The 17,637-nt window shown below is 43.4% G+C and overlaps 1 protein-coding gene across 1 annotated transcript in view; it reads left to right on the top strand.

Annotated features, from left to right (window-relative positions):
• Positions 1-17,637, top strand: part of LOC138292459 (myomegalin-like) — a 1,643,599-nt gene that overhangs the window by 1,254,318 nt on the left and 371,644 nt on the right. Inside the window, exon 27 of the mRNA XM_069231077.1 lies at positions 6,697-6,828. Within this exon, the coding sequence (XP_069087178.1) occupies positions 6,697-6,828 (132 nt within the window). The remainder of the gene's footprint in view (positions 1-6,696; positions 6,829-17,637) is intronic.

Raw genomic sequence — 17,637 nt, 5'->3', positions numbered from 1 at the left:
AAAAAGAAATGGTGCCAAAACGCACCGCTCACTCCTTTTCTGATCTTTAAATAGGGGTAGTACTTTCCCGTCCTAGCCCAAATCTGATACAGCCCTTAAGATCAGTATGCCACTGGCCGAGAAGGTGAACAATACGTGGGTTACCACTCTTACTTACCAGCCTGTTCCACAACTTTATCCTTATGACATTATTGAATGCTGCACTCAGGTCCATGAATACTAAGTACAGACATCCTTCCTTGGTAAACACCACATTGCACATTATTAAGTGGAGGTTTAAGCATCGATCAACTGTCCCTATTCCCTGTTAAATCCATACTGAGTAGGGGTTAGAATGTTATTCTCGTTCGCCCAGTTTTCAAGTTGGTCCAATAATATTCTGCCCAATATCTTAGCCGTCAAATAGATTAAACATATTGGGACTCATTATGGCCCAGTCATGGTTGCTGTCAGACCGCCACCAAAGTGGCGGTCCAGCCGCGACATTACAACCATGGCAAAATCACCACGGTCGGACCACCGGCACCGCCAGGTTGCTGCCAGTCGACAGCCTGACGGTCTTGGTGGTTGTAATCCACCAGGGAAGCGCTGCTTGTTTACTGCAAGTGTCTGCCTTTTAAGATAAGGGTGCTGTGATGCAGCTAAGGCAAGAGGCACTTGGCTGATTACATGTGAACACGTGCACATGCGTGTGCACAGTTGTGAGAGCTGCACGTGTGAGACTACCATCATGCGCACACAGGTAGCCTAGCATGGAATGGGACTAGGCATGACTAGATATTGACCTGTGGTTGTCCTCATAATATTAGTGTACACTCATAGTGAAAGTCATTGTGGTTTACTGTTTTGTCTGCAGTGACACTTTATTATACACATGGGAGAAAACTGCCTTAGAGTGCAGGTTCACTTGCCTTTGGCCTACAGAGTCCAGTGACATTTCAAAATGGGGTGGAATGTGTTTGCCAAAGTCAAAGCTGAGAGTTCCAAGAAAATATCTGTTCAACTTATGCGTCATCCAGAACTGTCATATTTCTCTGGTTCTTCTCAGGATTACAGGCCAGGCCTTTTCTCACCCTGCTGGGCCAAGTTAATTACACTTCTCCCCAGCAGAGAGAAAAAAAGACTGTCCCACACAAAAGGAGTAATTAACAGTGCTTCCCTCAGCTACTGAAGAGGAAAAGGTGGGGATAAAAATTCTGCATCTGTTAATTACCTGTCATACTATACAGAGCTGGGAACAGCCTAGGCCCATTGAACAAAGGAGGATGCCCAGATATCTACAGTAAACACAGGAGGGTGTTTCTCTTTGGCATTTTGATGGGAAATGCTGTGGCAGTGATGTCAGTGAGGGGCAGAGCTGAGACCCCAGGACCTGATGTGATCAGTGACTCCTGAATGATGCCATCTTGAACTGTCAGTGTGCTGTGCCGGAGGGTTGGGAGAGGGGTGGAGCGGTGATATGGCACCCTAGATTTGGTCAGGGGTGCCTGACTTGTAGAACCTTCTATCTCCTTTTGAAAACTCTTGCACTAGGGAGAGAAAGATCTGTTTGGTACTTTTGTGCTCTTCTATGCTGGATCCTGGGACTGCTACAGCTATGGACAACTGGAAAAAGAAACCCCCTGATGTCCAAAAGAACTAAAGATTTTGCTTCAGCTGATCCCAGGACTAGAGGGTCTCTCCAAAAGCCAGTGAGCTTAGCCCCCTTGCACCTCCTTAGGACCAGCTGGAGGAAAGACCTGCATGCCTGTGCCCAGGAACAAAGAGCAGGAAGCGAGTTGACACAGAGATCCATTGGACCAGCTCCCTGTGACATACACTGCCTTGGAAGTGAGGCGGTCTGCTAAAGCTGCTCATGGTGGCAAGAGCTTGCTGCCAGAAGTAAAATGAGCCAAAGATCCTCCAAGTCAGCCCAACGAGGCCCGAGTTACATAATTTGTAAGGGTGATGATCTTTGACCCCTTTTCAATGAACGGAGCACATGGGGCTGTGCCGCATCTTCAACAATTACCCCTGAGTGGGCCTTCTCAAGGAGTCTTTATCTTCGACTTAGGGAGGGGGCGTGCTCGGGGCTCCTTCTGCAGGATCATTCCTGCCTCCAGGGGGTGAAGGAAATATAATATGGGGAATTAGGAACCCAACCCCGGGACCCTGAGCAGATAATATGGGGCATTAGGAACCCAACCCCGGGACCCTGAGCACCAAATGGCCCCAGAGGGCCTCCTACATCCTGTCTTTGGGGCTGGTGGGGTTCCTGCAGTAGACAGTCTCATACTTGCATTGAGCTCAAAGGGGAGAAGGAGGAAAGGCTGGCTCCCACACAGGCCGAGGAAGAAGGCCAAACGTCAGGGCGGGCCCACAGTCACAGGGGCGTTGGGGCTCCCCCGTTGCCCCACTGATTAAACTACCTTGGGGGAGTTCCGGGTGAGACAGGACACAACCCTATAGAGAAAGGAAACTGTGATGTGATGCCACTAGCAGCGCTGCTCTCCTGAAAGCAGCAGGAGAGCCATTCATAAAATATTCACTGCTACTGGCTGGAGAGCCCCATAATGCCCTGCTGGGCTGGCTAGTTTTCACAATTTTTTATTGCCTTTTGGTGACACCAGGAGGACAAAGGCACAACCACTGAATTTAGAAATTGTTGTGGAGGACTCTAGGAGTTACAGTAGCCCTGCAAAAGTCATATTTGAAAATTGACCCTGCATTTGCAGGGTCAAGAAATCCATGACCTTCTAGGATTTTCTCACATTTTCTTAAAACACTCTAATGGCTTGAAATTTTCTTCCATAGCTGGGAGTGCAGCGATCTCTAGGGGCATGGTTCTATGGCAGCATTTTATGTGACCTGAAGGTATTTACAGAAGGTGTACAGAGTGCAGTGCTCTCTAATGACTGAGTCTGTGGCTAAATTTTATGTAGTCTGAAAGTGGCACCCTCTTGGGGCTATCTTTTAAGGTTGCATAGTATATGGTCTGAAAGTCTAAAAACATCACGCAAATACGTTATATTAATTTTAAAATATTTTATTAAATTAAAAATGCTGACAGTGATACTGATAATGGTTGATATGCGTTATTGGCATTAATAATTGCATGTGCCCATGGTTATTATTAATCATTGTATCTACTCACAAATGATGGTGTTTTTAACATGTGGTTTGTTGTTCCGGTAATATGCTGACCACCTTGATAAAGCCAATAGGCCCGTTTATTTAAAGTGATACTCCTCTATATTATGATTTGCTATCTGTCATAAGCAGGGTTTACTGTGATTTTGGGGGCCATGACCCTTTAGGAGATCAGGTGTGATTTCACTGTCATCTAAGATATTTACAATCTGCCTTATGTATTTTTGTACATTAATGCGTAATATTTAGAAGTGTGTGTAAAAAATGTGCTTTTCATTTTCTAAAAGAAAAAACACTGACTGGACAATAGTGTTTTGAGTTTTGTTACTGTGTGCCAGTGAATGGTGATTACTAGCTCTTACCACCACTGACTAGGCCTTGGTCTGCTATTCTACCCCAAGAAAGTCAGGCGCTACAATGTGGTGCTTGGTTCCCAGTAAGGGGAATATTGCTTGTGCAGGCCTCACATTTTGCACAACTAATAACCAAATTCCCTACACTGTGAACCTACTGGAATTTGAGAACAAGGCAAAAAGCTACTTCCTCTTGGTGGGTAAAAAACATTGCCAGGAATACATATCCTGTTTCTCCCTGTTCTCAAGAATTCAGTAAATTGTAATACTGTCCCACCTCCCCATATATAACATATCCTCTCTGTAGATGTCATACATACTGTCCCTAGTCATTGAATCTGCCAGCGTGTCTTCCGGAGTCTGTCAGTGGTATTCTGACGTTTAGGAAAAGAGACAATGTTGGACCTATTAGACTTTCGGAAGACAGCTCAGCCAGCTTAACCAGCTTGTTTTCAGTTGCTTCTACAGAAGTGTCCACTGCCATGATTTATTTCATGATTTTCTCTAAGGTAATGTCCAAAGAATTATGATTCTCTAGCACAGCCGACTCTGTAAACAGTAATTGCCTTGATGAACTGTTATTGACATTATGTCCACCGCTGCATCCAGTTCAAAATGTCATACTCCTTTTGGAGATGTACAGCTACAGGGATCTGTAGAATGATCATAGTACTTATCAATGCCTTACAGTGACAGAAGCGGGTAACTTTCCTACTGAAGTTGAAATGGAAGCTCAGAGAAAGCCACGTAGAGACTCACAGCTAAGCATATTGCAGCCTATTCTTTATTATAGTGTGAGGATTCCAGATACCCTTGTCAAATAAAGTTTGTCAAGCTTTTCCCTGTCCTAAGTTTCCAGTAATCATCCTGGGTCTGTCTCACTATGAGCACAAGCCCCCAAAACATGGATCAACTTTCACAAGCACTTCACTTTCACATCCAACTCCGCACTCCTCACCTTGTCGGGTTGGGTCTGGGGCATATAACTCAGCTCAGTGGCACAGAACCTGATCCCTTCCATCTCAGAGGCTATTCCGATATATTTGTCTTAAGTGAGGTCTCTCTTCCTCTGTTACCATTCTTGTTCAGCATCATAGCCCATTAACTGACATGACACCACTGTCTCCACTGCAGGGGCATCATGGGTTCAAGAAGAAAGCACTACAATGGGGCCATGGCCCTGGCTGCAGGCCACAACCTTCCCTGCTTCCTCGAGGCACAGATAGTAGAGCCAAATAGCTTGACTGTGAATCTGGAGTGATGATTCGGCTGCTGTAGACTCCCCAACCCTCAGGAGTATGCCTTTCAGTAGCACACTCCCTCCCATCTCCAGCAAGCCAGCTGCTGCCTTTCAGGTTTATTTTTGATGGGAGCTATCATCCCCCGTATGGCTGGATCTTCAGACTTCACAGAGAGGCGGTCATGGTGCTCCAGGCCAACCTCCTTCCGCCTTAAGATACCTTTTCATAAATAAAAATCTTAATGGAACTCAATTACAAAATCCAAGCTTAACCTGAAAACGTGACAGGCGTCTGGTGATTGTCTGTATACGTGGAACACCCATGTTCAGTCTAACAAGGAGTGGTGAGTGCCACCTGGACACAGGCATGCAAACCATAACAAGCACACCAAGTATAATGCCTGAGATCTCACAATATTATACCAATATGTAACAATACCTAAATGGACAATGTCGTTAAATGACAACGCATACTCAAACCAATAAAAATACTATATCCATACTTGTCTCATAGATAGTGTTGGTGATAATAATATACATAATCTGACCTGAAAGCTGCAATTGCACCTAGGACACCAAAGGTGAGATCATGAACATTGTCTTAGGTGTGCGTGTTACGATCTGAATGGCTGTCTTGTGAGTTTTGGATTGCAAGTTAATTGTAACTTACAAATTTCAGTGTTTTTGTTTTTAACTCATAATTAATTGAAGATGTATTTTTGACACATGTTCAGGTATTATAACTATCCTACTATCCTAAACATGAATTCACCTTGGCGCTTTATAAATGTAGGTGTTTCTGATGATATATTCCTTCGAAAATTCGAGCTGTGCAGGCCACCAACCCTTACCATGCGTGCCCTTTGGCAATGCACAGTGAGAACTGGCTATAGGCCACGTCTTTCAGCCAGCCCCTGCGACCTCCCCACAGTTGGGCAAGCCCTGTTCCGCTTGGCCTTCAGCTAAAATCTACATATAACAGCAGTTACGCGACCAGTCAACAGACAGTAAACAGATAATTGTGTGAATTTGCCCCAAAGTTAAAAAGTCAAACTTAGGAATTAACTGTTGATGCCAAAAGACCCTTCCTTTATGAGTTCAAGCAACAAAATTACTGTCTTGTCTTTACTCGCTGGTCGCGACGCGTGTCACTGACGTTGGACTCATACGTCGTTGTTACGACGCGTCCTGTTGCAGCCGTCTTATGTGGCGTAGCCTAACAGTCCGTGTTGAGTGTTCCAGCTGGGCTGTCAGTTGGTGACACTCCCTCGACACGGATGGTTGTGCTCTCGCTGTCGTGGGTCCCATTTCTACCAATAAACCAACTTCACCTGAAAAGCGTATTGAAGAGTCCTGGAGGGTTACTACTTTATTGCCAGACGTTCACTCCCTCCTACCCTACACAAGGGGTCATATTACACTCACCTGCTCCTTTATGCGATGAATATCGCTACAGCTGTTTCTTAACACAATAGCAACGCAGAGTATCAGGGCTTTCAGAAATTAGCATAAAATAGTATAACATGGGAAGGAACTTTTGTCTTTGATCAGGATCAAGAAATTGGCCGAAATGCGTCTGGTTATTTGGTGATGGCCTTACACTAAACAAAATAAAAATCACCAGAATTAACCCCCCGAGTACTGGTGCTACATATTATATATTCATTTTTCAGAGTGTAATATGCTGTATGCTACGATTGGTTAGTGTGCTGAGGAGCCAAGAGGTCGTAAGAAGGAAAGCCCTCTCTGAATAATAGTAATAAAGAGCATATTATATCTCTCAGTTCATCTAGGATGGCATGTATAAAGTGAACTCTGATATATATGTCCCAAAAAGATCACTTGGCGCTGAGCTGCAATGATGTATGGCATGTTGTTTCTGTGTGTAAAATAAAATATAAAAAGTATTTCACTATAAACGCAGCTGAGCCTGTACAGTATCACCGTTTTTTCTATACATTTACACAATTACAGACAAAGACTTACTTGAAGAGCATCTCACAGAGATCCGAAATTTACGCAAGACGCTGGAAGAATCCATCTGCACCAACGAACGGCTTAGAGAACAACTGGAACAACGTCTCAAGTCACCTATAAAGGAGAATGGTAACAAAAAATTGTAGTATTTATGGAATACCACATATGAATAAATGACTTCGAGGCCCTGGATATTCCGTATTTATCCTCTGCACAGATAATAATGATAACCCCAGGGACAGGTTTACAAAAGAGCCAGGTCTAAAATTGTGGTTCTGCTGCAGATGAAAACAATGGGAAAAACATTGGGACGTCCGTAGTGTAGGTGGAGAGCATTCGCAATAAAATGTGTCACTAATCTACTGGTGATAAACGATTGCCCGTTCATGTGTTTTTTTGATGGCTAAGGGGATTACTTTAAGTGAGCCAGGTAGGCCACCAAGGGATGGATGAAGAAGGCCCTGCCTCTAAGTTCCCACTTTATTTTGAGTTGTCTTCCTCATTTGCGAGCTATTTCCATCAAAGCTCTCCAGCAGATACTTTGAGAGCACTTTTGGCAAGAATGCATGCCTCCTGTGCCACAATTTAATGGTGGCCCATGCACTTTGTTTTTTGTTTTTAGAAGTTGGGACTTGTTTCCATACACAACAACGTTTTCAACTAAAACAAGCATTTGCAATGCAACGGGTCTCGCCTTTACTCAAGTTAAAGCTATTAGCGTTGTAAACTCCTAACCAGACCTTTCTTGTCACATAAACTGAAAAGTAAAACAGTTTCACATAAGCAAGCCGACAGCCACCATGAGCGTAAAGTAAACACACAAAAAGAAACAGAAGTCTGCTTGCAGGGAAATTTATCGGCAAAAGAGCAACTATCCATGTAACAGCAGAAATGCAATTATCCATGTAACCGGCAAATGTGCAAATATCCATGTAACATGGTCCATGTCATGGGAACACATTTTTAATGTTCTACCAAAAAAAGGCAAAGAATGTTCTACTGAAAAAACGGCAAAGAGTGAAACAAAGCAGCATCTACTAAAATATCAAAGGTGCTAGTCCACCTAAAACTGATAGCATGTCTGTGCACATGGACAAAGAACAGGGAAATACTCAATAAAAATCCTGCAATGCTGGACTTGTTACAGGGTACAAAATTTTATTTTACGGAAATGAAAGCCTGTTTTTGCCTGGGCACAGAATTGTTTAACATAAGAATGGAAAAGATAATCTCAGTGGTAGTAATCACATCAATGGTAATCCCTGCAGTGGTAATCTCTGAGGTAGTAATACCAGTAGTGGTAATCTCAGCATTGGTACTTCCTGCAGTGATAATTTCAACTGTGGTAATCTAGTCAGAGGTAATCCCTGCACTGGTAATTTCAGAGGTTATAATCACAGTAGTGGTAACCCCTGCAGGGGAAATCTCAGAGGTAGTAATCACAGTAGTGGCAATATCAGCAGTGGTAATCTCAGAGTTAGTAATCACATTAGTGGTAATCTCAGCAGTTGTAATCCATGCAGTGGTACACTCAGAGGTAGTAATCACAGTAGTGGTAATTCAGTGGGGTAATCCCTGCAGTAGTAATCTCAGCAGTAATAATCACAGTAGTGGTAATCTCATCAGTGGTAATCCCTGCAGTGGTAATCTCAGAGGTAGTAATCACAGTAGTGGTAATATCAGTAGTGGTAATCTCTGTGGTAGTAACCACATCAGCGGTAATCTCAGCAGTGTAATCCATGCAGTGGTAATTTCAGTGGTGGTAATCTCAGCAGAGGTAATCCCTGCACTGGTAATCTCAGCGGTAGTAATTACAGTAGTGGTAACCTCAGCAGTGGTAACCCTTGCAGGGGGATTCTCAGAGGTAGTAATCACAGTGGTGGTAATATCAGCAGTGGTAATCTCAGAGTTAGTAATCACAGTAATGGTAATCTCAGCAATGGTAATCCCTGCAGTGGTACTCTCAGAGGTAGTAATCACAATAGTGGTAATTCAGCAGTGGTAATCCCTGCAGTGGTAATCTCAGAGATAGTAATCACAGTAGTGGTAATCTCAGCAGTGGTAATTGCAGCAGGGGTAATTTCAAAGGTGGTAATCTCAACAGAGGTAATCTTTGCACTAGTAATCACAAGCGAGCCGACGACCACCATGAGTGAAAAGCAAACACACAAATGGGAACAGAAGTCCGCTTGCAGTGAAATTTATTGGCAAAAGTGCAATTATACATGTAACCGCAAAAGTGCAATTACACATGTAACCGGCAAAAGAGAAATTACCCATGTAACTGGCAAAAGTGTAAATATCCATGTAACAGGGTCAATGTCATGCAAAGTGCTTGACTTCTGCCCAACGAGATCGCGCTGTCTATGAAACAAAGAGAAAAAGTAGTACAGAAACCATAACGAAAGCATGGAGTCTCGTATATTTTCAGTAGTTGGCCGGTGCGCTCGTGGCGGGCTAAACACTGGAAGAGGCATGACGTATGCATGCCTTCCACTAATGAAATCAAGCTAATTTTAAAAGGCAAGCCAACAAACCAGCCAAACAGATGGGCTTGACATGGGCGTGGTTAAAAGCCAACAGAGAGATTACACTAGGAACAGAGTGCTTTGTGCTCGACCCTAAAAAGGAGATTTAGGAAAAAAAATCGGGAGACTGTGGATCATATTTAGAATCCCCTAGTACCACCGGAGTGTCACTTTTTGTGAAGCTCCGGTGACGCTGTGCCCTGCGCCAGTTTTACAAAGCAGCGTTTCGCCACTTTTTGTGGCTGAACCCCGTCTTATAAAAATGAGCTCCCGATGCAGTTTTCTGCAGCAGATGGGTATGCAGTAGGTGTTGCTGTCAGCGTACCCACACATCACCCATTGTTTTTTTACACTGCCCCAGATTTACAAGGAAACGTAAATCTCAGGCAGCGTCAAAAAACTATGCCACCCTAGGTTGGCATTACCATGGCGCAACGAGGAGAAAAACCTTTATTTCTCCTCGTTTTTGTTTTTTCTATGTGTGCTGCATTCATAGAAAGAGCAAAAGGCCATTAATGATTGTCTTGGTACAGGAAGGTGTCCTTTCTTGAACATAAACAATAATTTCCTGCAATGCAGGCACCCTTGACCTATGGTGCAAGGGTGCTTGCTTTGGCACTAGGCAGCTAAATTTAGCACCAACGCTAGGGGAAAGACAGGAGTGTGCCATGTTTTTGTATATGTGCCACATCCCTGCATTTCTGAAGTGAAGCAGCACGACGCTGCCAATTTTGGCGCATCGCTGCACCACTTTATTGTAAATATGCCTCTATAGTTTTCATTGAAGCAGAGGCAATTTCAGGCAGGAGACCGCTAAAGAATAGCCGCTTTTGGTTAACTACAGACTTCCTCTTGAATCTGGACTGTTGGCATCATGCCTGGCTTTGGAGTAGTGTGACTGGTGCAGCTCCACCTGACGCTGAGTTTGGTGAGGGGGTGCAGTGTTTAAAATTAACTTATGGGTTTAAAAGCATGAGAACTTCAGGCAACAATAAAAATGTCAGGATAACTCTTGTGACTTATGTTGCTGCTGAAGAGAGATAAGAATTTGGTCTTGGCAGTTTTGAGATATTATGAAGTAGCGCAGATGGATGCCTACTTCAAAGAACGTGTACCATGCAGATCACAAAACTGAGTATGAGCGAACTATGAGTTGCGCTCTTAAAAAATTAAATGTATGTTAGAGACGGACTATGGAAAGATGAGGGGCACTGTTAGAGAGTGGTAGCGAGGCAATTTGTGGAGAAGGTCATGGTGTGTGCCTAGAAAGACACTTGCACCCGGCGCCCCCAGAACTAAACTGGCCCTAGTTGCCATGTATGTGTTTTTGAAAAACAGAAATAAATCTACCACACAGGCAGTTTTGTCCCTGCAGGTCAGTGACATTGCTTGATTTTTCCTGTCTGGGGCCACCATGATTCACATGTTGGGTCGACCTTAGGACACTGGTGGCACTTTAGCAACCATTCATAGGCTTTTGTCCACGGAGCCAGATGAGGTTCTGTCCTCAGAAACCTGGCAGTTCCCCTCCATTTAACTACGGAGGGGAATCACAGGGTTAGTGGGATAGCAAAGGTCCAATCCTCCAAACCCTAAATGAACACATAAGACCTTGGCTTAAGTATTTAGGAAATACTATTTAATTTGTGGAGAACTATTTATTGATGTCTGAAGTCAAGCTACGCATTGATCACGCAGATCAAGGTTTTAAAAAAAATAATTTGCAGTTTATTAATAATAAAAGAACAGAAAGTTTTCAGATATTCATTGGTCAACACATGTTTTACGACTGGAAGGGTAATTACACAATGTAGCTTTATCAGCGTCTTCACATCATTTACAATAAAAGTGGATGTTGATTACATGTATGAAGACAAATAGTTAAACCCACAACAATACCACAATGAAAACTGTACAGAAAAAGAGTGGACAAATGAAAAAAAGTAAACATTTGACACAATGGTATGCAAAAACAAAGGTATGACGGAGTGTCACAGCACAGTCGAGCACCACAGCTTAGAAATCAAAAACACCAATTCAATTAGATGGTTGAGACAGGACGGCTGTTTAACCCCTTCACTGCCAGGCCTTTTTCCCCCTCCTGTGCCGAGCCTTTTTTTGGCTATTTGGGGCAGTTCGCGCTTAGGCCCTCATAACTTTTACTCCACATAAGCTACCCACCCCAAATTTGCGTCCTTTTTTTCCAACATCCTAGGGATTCTAGAGGTACCCAGACTTTGTGGGTTCCCCTGAAGGAGACCAAGAAATTAGCCAAAATACAGCAACAATTTCGTTTAAAAAAAAAAAAAAAAATGAAAAAAGGGATGCAGAAGAAGGCTTGTGGTTTTTCCCCTGAAAATGGCATCAACAAAGGGTTAAGGGGCTAAAACCACCATCTTCCCAGCTTTCAGGAACAGGCAGACTTGAATCAGAAAACCCAATTTTTCAACACAATTTTGGCATTTTACTGGGACATACCCCATTTTTACTATTTTTTGCACTTTGAGCCTCCTTCCAGTTAGTGACAGAAATGGGTGTGAAACCAATGCTGGATCCCAGACAGCTAAACATTTCTGAGAAGTAGACAGAATTCTGAATTCAGCAAGGGGTCATTTGTGTAGATCCTACAAGGGTTTCCTACAGAAAATAACAGCTGAAAAAAAAGAATATTGAAATTGAGGTGAAAGAAACAGCCATTTTTCTCCACGTTTTACTCTGTAACTTTTTCCTGCGATGTCAGATTTTTAAAAGCAATATACCGTTACGTCAGATGGACTCTTCTGGTTGCGGGGATATATAGGGGTTGTAGGTTCATCAAGAACCCTAGGTACCCAGAGCCAATAAATGAGCTGCACCTTCCAATGGGGTTTCATTCTATACCGGATATACGACAATTCATTTGCTGAAATATAAAAAGTGAAAAATAGGTATCAAGAAAACCTTAGTATTTCCAAAATGGCCACAAGATAAGGTGTTGAGAAGCAGTGGTTATTTGCACATCTTTGAATTCTGGGGTCCCCATACTAGCATGTGAATTACAGAGCATTTCTCAAGTAGACGTCTTTTTTACACACTGTCTTACATTTGGAAGGAAAAAATGTAGAGAAAGACAAGGTACAATAACACTTGTTTTGCTATTCTGTGTTCCCCCCAGTCTCCCGATAAAAATGGTACCTCACTTGCGTGGGTAGGCCTAGCGCCCGCGACAGGATATGCCCCAAAACACGACGTGGACACATCACATTTTCAGAAAGAAAACAGAGCTGTTTTTTACTAAGTGCCTAGCTGTGGATTTTGGCCTCTAGCTCAGCCGGCACCTGAGGAAACCTAGCAAACCTGCACATTTTTGAAAACTAGACACCTAGGGGAATCCAAGATGGGGTGACTTGTGGGGCTCTGACCAGGTTCTGTTTCCCAAACCTCAAACTTTGGCTAAAAAACACATTTTCCTCACATTTCGGTGACAGAAAGTTCTGGAATCTGAGAGGAGCCACAATTTTCCTTCCACCCAGCGTTCCCCCAAGTCGCCCGATAAAAAAAATACCTCACTTGTGTGGGTAGGCCTAGCGCCCGCGACAGGAAATGCCCCAAAGCACAACGTGGACACATCCCATTTTTTGACAAAGTGCCTACCTGTAGATTTTGGCCTCTAGCTCAGTCGCCACCTAGGGAAACCTACCAAACCTGTGCATTTTTTAAAACTAGAGACCTAGGGGAATCCAGCATGGGGTGACTTGTGGGGCTCTGACCAGGTTCTGTTACCCAGAATCCTTTGCAAACCTCAAAATGTGGCTAAAAAAACACTTTTTCCTGTCATTTCGGTGACAGAAAGTTCTGGAATCTGAGAGGAGCCACAAATTTCCTTCCACCCAGCATTCCCCCAAGTCTCCCGATAAAAATAGTACCTCACTTGTGTGGGTAGGCCTAGCGCCCGCGACAGGATATGCCCCAAAACACAACGTGGACACATCCCATTTTTTGACAGAAAACAGAGCTGTTTTTTGCAAAGTGCCTACCTGTAGATATTGGCCTCTAGCTCAGCCGGCACCTAGGGAAACCTACCAAACCTGTGCATTTTTTTAAACTAGAGACCTAGGGGAATCCAAGATGGGGTGACTTGTGGGGCTCTGACCAGGTTCTGTTACCCAGAATCCTTTGCAAACCTCAAAATTCAGCTAAAAAAACACTTTTTCCTGTCATTTCGGTGATAGAAAGTTCTGGAATCTGAGAGGATCCACAAATTTCCTTCCATCCAGCGTTCCCCCAAGTCTCCCAATAAAAATGGTACCTCACTTGTGTGGGTAGGCCTAGCGCCTGCAACAGGATATGCCCCAAAACACAACGTGGACACATCACGTTTTCAGAAAGAAAAAAGAGCTGTTTTTTTACAAAGTGCCTAGCTGTGGATTTTGGCCTCTATCTCAGCCGGCACCTGGGGAAACCTAGCAAACCTGCGCATTTTCGAAAACTAGACACCTAGGGGAATCCAAGATGGGGTGACTTGTGGGGCTCTGACCAGGTTCTGTTACCCAGAATCCTTTGCAAACCTCAAAATGTGGCTAAAAAAACACTTTTTCCTGTCATTTCGGTGACAGAAAGTTCTGGAATCTGAGAGGAGCCACAAATTTCCTTCCACCCAGCATTCCCCCAAGTTTCCCGATAAAAATAGTACCTCACTTGTGTGGGTAGGCCTAGCGCCCGCGACAGGATATGCCCCAAAACACAACGTGGACACATCCCATTTTTTGACAGAAAACAGAGCTGTTTTTTGCAAAGTGCCTACCTGTAGATATTGGCCTCTAGCTCGGCCGGCACCTAGGGAAACCTACCAAACCTGTGCATTTTTTTAAACTAGAGACCTAGGGGAATCCAAGATGGGGTGACTTGTGGGGCTCTGACCAGGTTCTGTTACCCAGAATCCTTTGCAAACCTCAAAATTCAGCTAAAAAAAACACTTTTTCCTATCATTTCGGTGATAGAAAGTTCTGGATAAACTGTTATAACAACATTTTTGATTCATCAGTCACTTGTGTAGTTGACGGTCTCGAGACCAGGGTATGCAAGTTGTGGAGTGAAAGCAAGAAGGAATTAATGACTGTTTGGGTAGGAGATTTTAATGCTCACTTGTGGTAACCTGAATTCGTAGCTTGTGGGAACACTGATGAGCAGGATCGCTCTCTTCAGCATGTCAAACAGTCTCCCTATGGAAATGCTCTGAACAGAATGATAGTTGCTAACTCTCTGATTTTCCCATCCCTCGAAGTTAAGGGGGTTCCTACATTTTTAGATGGAAGTGCTCAATCTATAATTGATTTTATAGTCCACTCAAAAGACTTAACCCCCTTTATAGGGAAGTTTAATGTGATGCCAGCTTGTTTGCCAGCTTGTTGGAGTGATCACAAATCTCTAATCCTGGAAACTTGGATGGGCCTGGACAAGGGTTCTGGGGCGGAGGTCCGGCAACCAAAGCTGAGGCTCAATGGACAGAAAGGCCAGACCATCAAGTGGGAAAACATTGATAAATGCAGCTTTTTTAGAGATTTGATGATAAATAAGAAGGAAGAGGTTATGGCTGCTTTAGGGGCCAGTACCCCTGTGCATAAAATTATTGGGGTGTTTTCTGCCTTAACAAGCTATATGGCAGACAAGCTACAGAGACCAACTGCCAATAGAGATAGACATTGTGGCTTATTCAATCATGCATCCATGTCTGCCCATAAGGCTCTAAAGAAGGCCATTAGAATGTCCCCTTGTAACCAGACCTCTATTAGATTGTCCGGTAAGGTATATAAGGAAACTCTTGTTGCAAGAAAGAATGAACTGAGGAAGAAGGCATGGGCTGAGCTAATCGAAGCAAGCAACAACAAAGACCTGAGGGCATTCTGGCGGGTGGCAAATTCCACCCCTTTGGCTGACATGGGCATTGCTGAAATAGACACTTTCATTCCAGCTCGAGTGTGGGTGGAATATTTTTCTAAAACTTTTGAAATTGAATACCATACCCCTAGTGATGCAGTGAACGGGTTCATTGACGGGTTTGACATGTCTTTACCCACTGCCCTTAGTAATTTGATTGAAGTAGCTGATGTTTTAAGGCCATTCAAGAGTGTCCTTCTGGCAAAGCCCCTGGACCTGACAGAATCCCTGGCAGTTTATATAAAACCGTACCAGAATTTTGGGGGCTTTACTCATCAATGTTTTGAGGTCGGCTGTGATAGGCCCTCTGATGGACACCTGGAGAGAGGCGATCACTGTGCCCATTTTTAAGAAGGGAGGCAAGGCTGAACCACAGTGTTACTGCCCAATTTCTCTGGAGTCCCATTGCCTATCAGAGGTACAGTTTGGGTTTTGCCTGGGGTTGGGAACAACTGAACAGACATTGAATCTGACCCTGATAGTTCAAAAATATACCAGGGCCAAAAAGGCTGTGTCCACCTGGCCTTTATGGATCTGTCCTGTGCCTTTGAAACAGTTGACAGATCCAAATTGTGGGCTGTTATGTCAAAACTGGGGGTGGACAAAGGTGTAATGTCCCTTCTTAGAAGGCTTCATGATTGCACTTCTGCTAGGGTTCGCTATAGCCAGGAATGTGACTTGACTGAAGAATTTCCCTCTTTAAAGGGAGTCAGACAGGGTTGAGTGTTGGCTCCCTTTCTTTTTCTTCTCTGTATAAAAGTCCTGTAAGGCCACGTGTGAAGGGCGGGGAAGGGTCTGCCACTTATTAACTCCCAACCAATCCCTATTTTACTCTGTGCGGATGATTCGGTTCTTATCTCAAGGACAGCAAATGGTTTTCAATCTCTGTTGGATGCTTGTAATACTTTCATGGGGAGTCTTGGTCTAAGAACAAATAGAACAAAGTCCTTTGTGATAAAGAGGGGACCCAAGCTAGCAAAAACTTGGACATTTGTTCTTGATGGCTCAAAAATATTACAAGTTCCTCATTTCACTTATCTTGTGGTTCTGATAGACATTGGTTTTAACTGAAAAATTTTAATGAGTGTCCATGTTTTACGATCCCGAAGAGCCATAAATGCTATTTTTAGGTTTTCAAAGAAGCTGGGCCATAAACCAGTGAATAAAATGTTGACTATTTTTAAGAGCAAATGCTCTTCTATTACGTTGTTTGGAGCTGGAGTGTGGGGGTTACAGTAATAGTGCAAGCCTCCAGGTAGTGGAGAACAAGTTTTGGGGAGGCTGCTATCAGTTCCGCAATCCACTTTGGCCGCATTTTGTCATAATGAGGTGGGTTTGAGTTGTATAACAGATTGTGTATGATTTCAGGCCCTACTGTTTGGGCTCAGAGTATAGCTGAATCCTAAAGCTTAATTCTGTAGGTCCATGATCTTGGATTGTTTGTCTCCGGCCCGGTCTATAAATATTCCTTGGCTCAGATATATGAATATCTCATTTTCCTGTCTTGGGGTCAGGGAATAATTCCATGCTCCTAAATCTTTGTCATTCACGGCCAAAAAGAGAACCAAGGAGATATATTGGCTCTATGTTTCTGATTCTAATGTGACTAGTAGGACATTAGGGGACCAGGAGAGTTTGCCGCTGCAGCGGTTATATCCCAAGCTGTACCTTATAATTCTTCCATTTGAATAGAATAGGTTTTTACTCTCCAGATTTTGTCTGAAGTCTCTGCATTTCCTAGTCACATTCCCTATTCAAGGCAGCTGGTTCAAAAAACGTCCACCATGCACATGTGACAGCACATCTCCCCAAAGCACTATGCACTTTATTCTTTTTTGTAATCTTTATAGTGCACCAGGAGAAGGTTTCTCCCTTCCGTGCTGCTGTCCTCCGGGATTAGGTCTAGCCTCTTAGCATATTCATACCTGCTTGATTTGGGAAGCAAAGTGAAAATATATGCTGTGTAAAATGTTATCTGTAGTGCCATTAAAATTCGTAATTCTTATCAATCTCTGTAATTTGTGTCTCTCTTTGATAATGTTATTTATATTTTTTAACTGCTAAATGTATATTTTATTGATTGTGACTTTTATGGCTCTTTTGAGTCGAATAAAGTATTTGTTTAGACTGACGGAGTGACACAGAACCAGTCGAGGTCCTTTAACTAATGTGGGATACGATTATGTAGGATTAAATGTACGAGTTGTCTCCCTGTTTAATTCAGGATTCTCTGATGGCTTTTAATGATTCTGCTGAGGTGCCATAGTATAGGTGATTTGCGTTGTCCATTCATGACACAATGAGAGAGGTAGCACCCACATCTTCTGTGGGAACCCCCGGAGAGGGAAGATTTGTTGTAGTGTCCACAAGGCATGAAATGCTGGTTTTAAAGGTTCATAGAGAGGGCTAAGTCCATGATAACTCCCAAGTGTCTTACTTGTGTTGATGTAGTTGGCAGTGTCCACAGTTCATTCGGCCTAGCTGATAGCGAATC

This window comes from Pleurodeles waltl, chromosome 4_2, assembly GCF_031143425.1.
Source record: "Pleurodeles waltl isolate 20211129_DDA chromosome 4_2, aPleWal1.hap1.20221129, whole genome shotgun sequence".
Classification (NCBI taxonomy): Eukaryota; Metazoa; Chordata; class Amphibia; order Caudata; family Salamandridae; genus Pleurodeles; species Pleurodeles waltl.
Note: the sequence above shows the minus strand (reverse complement) of the source record. Positions and strands in the feature narration are given on the sequence as shown.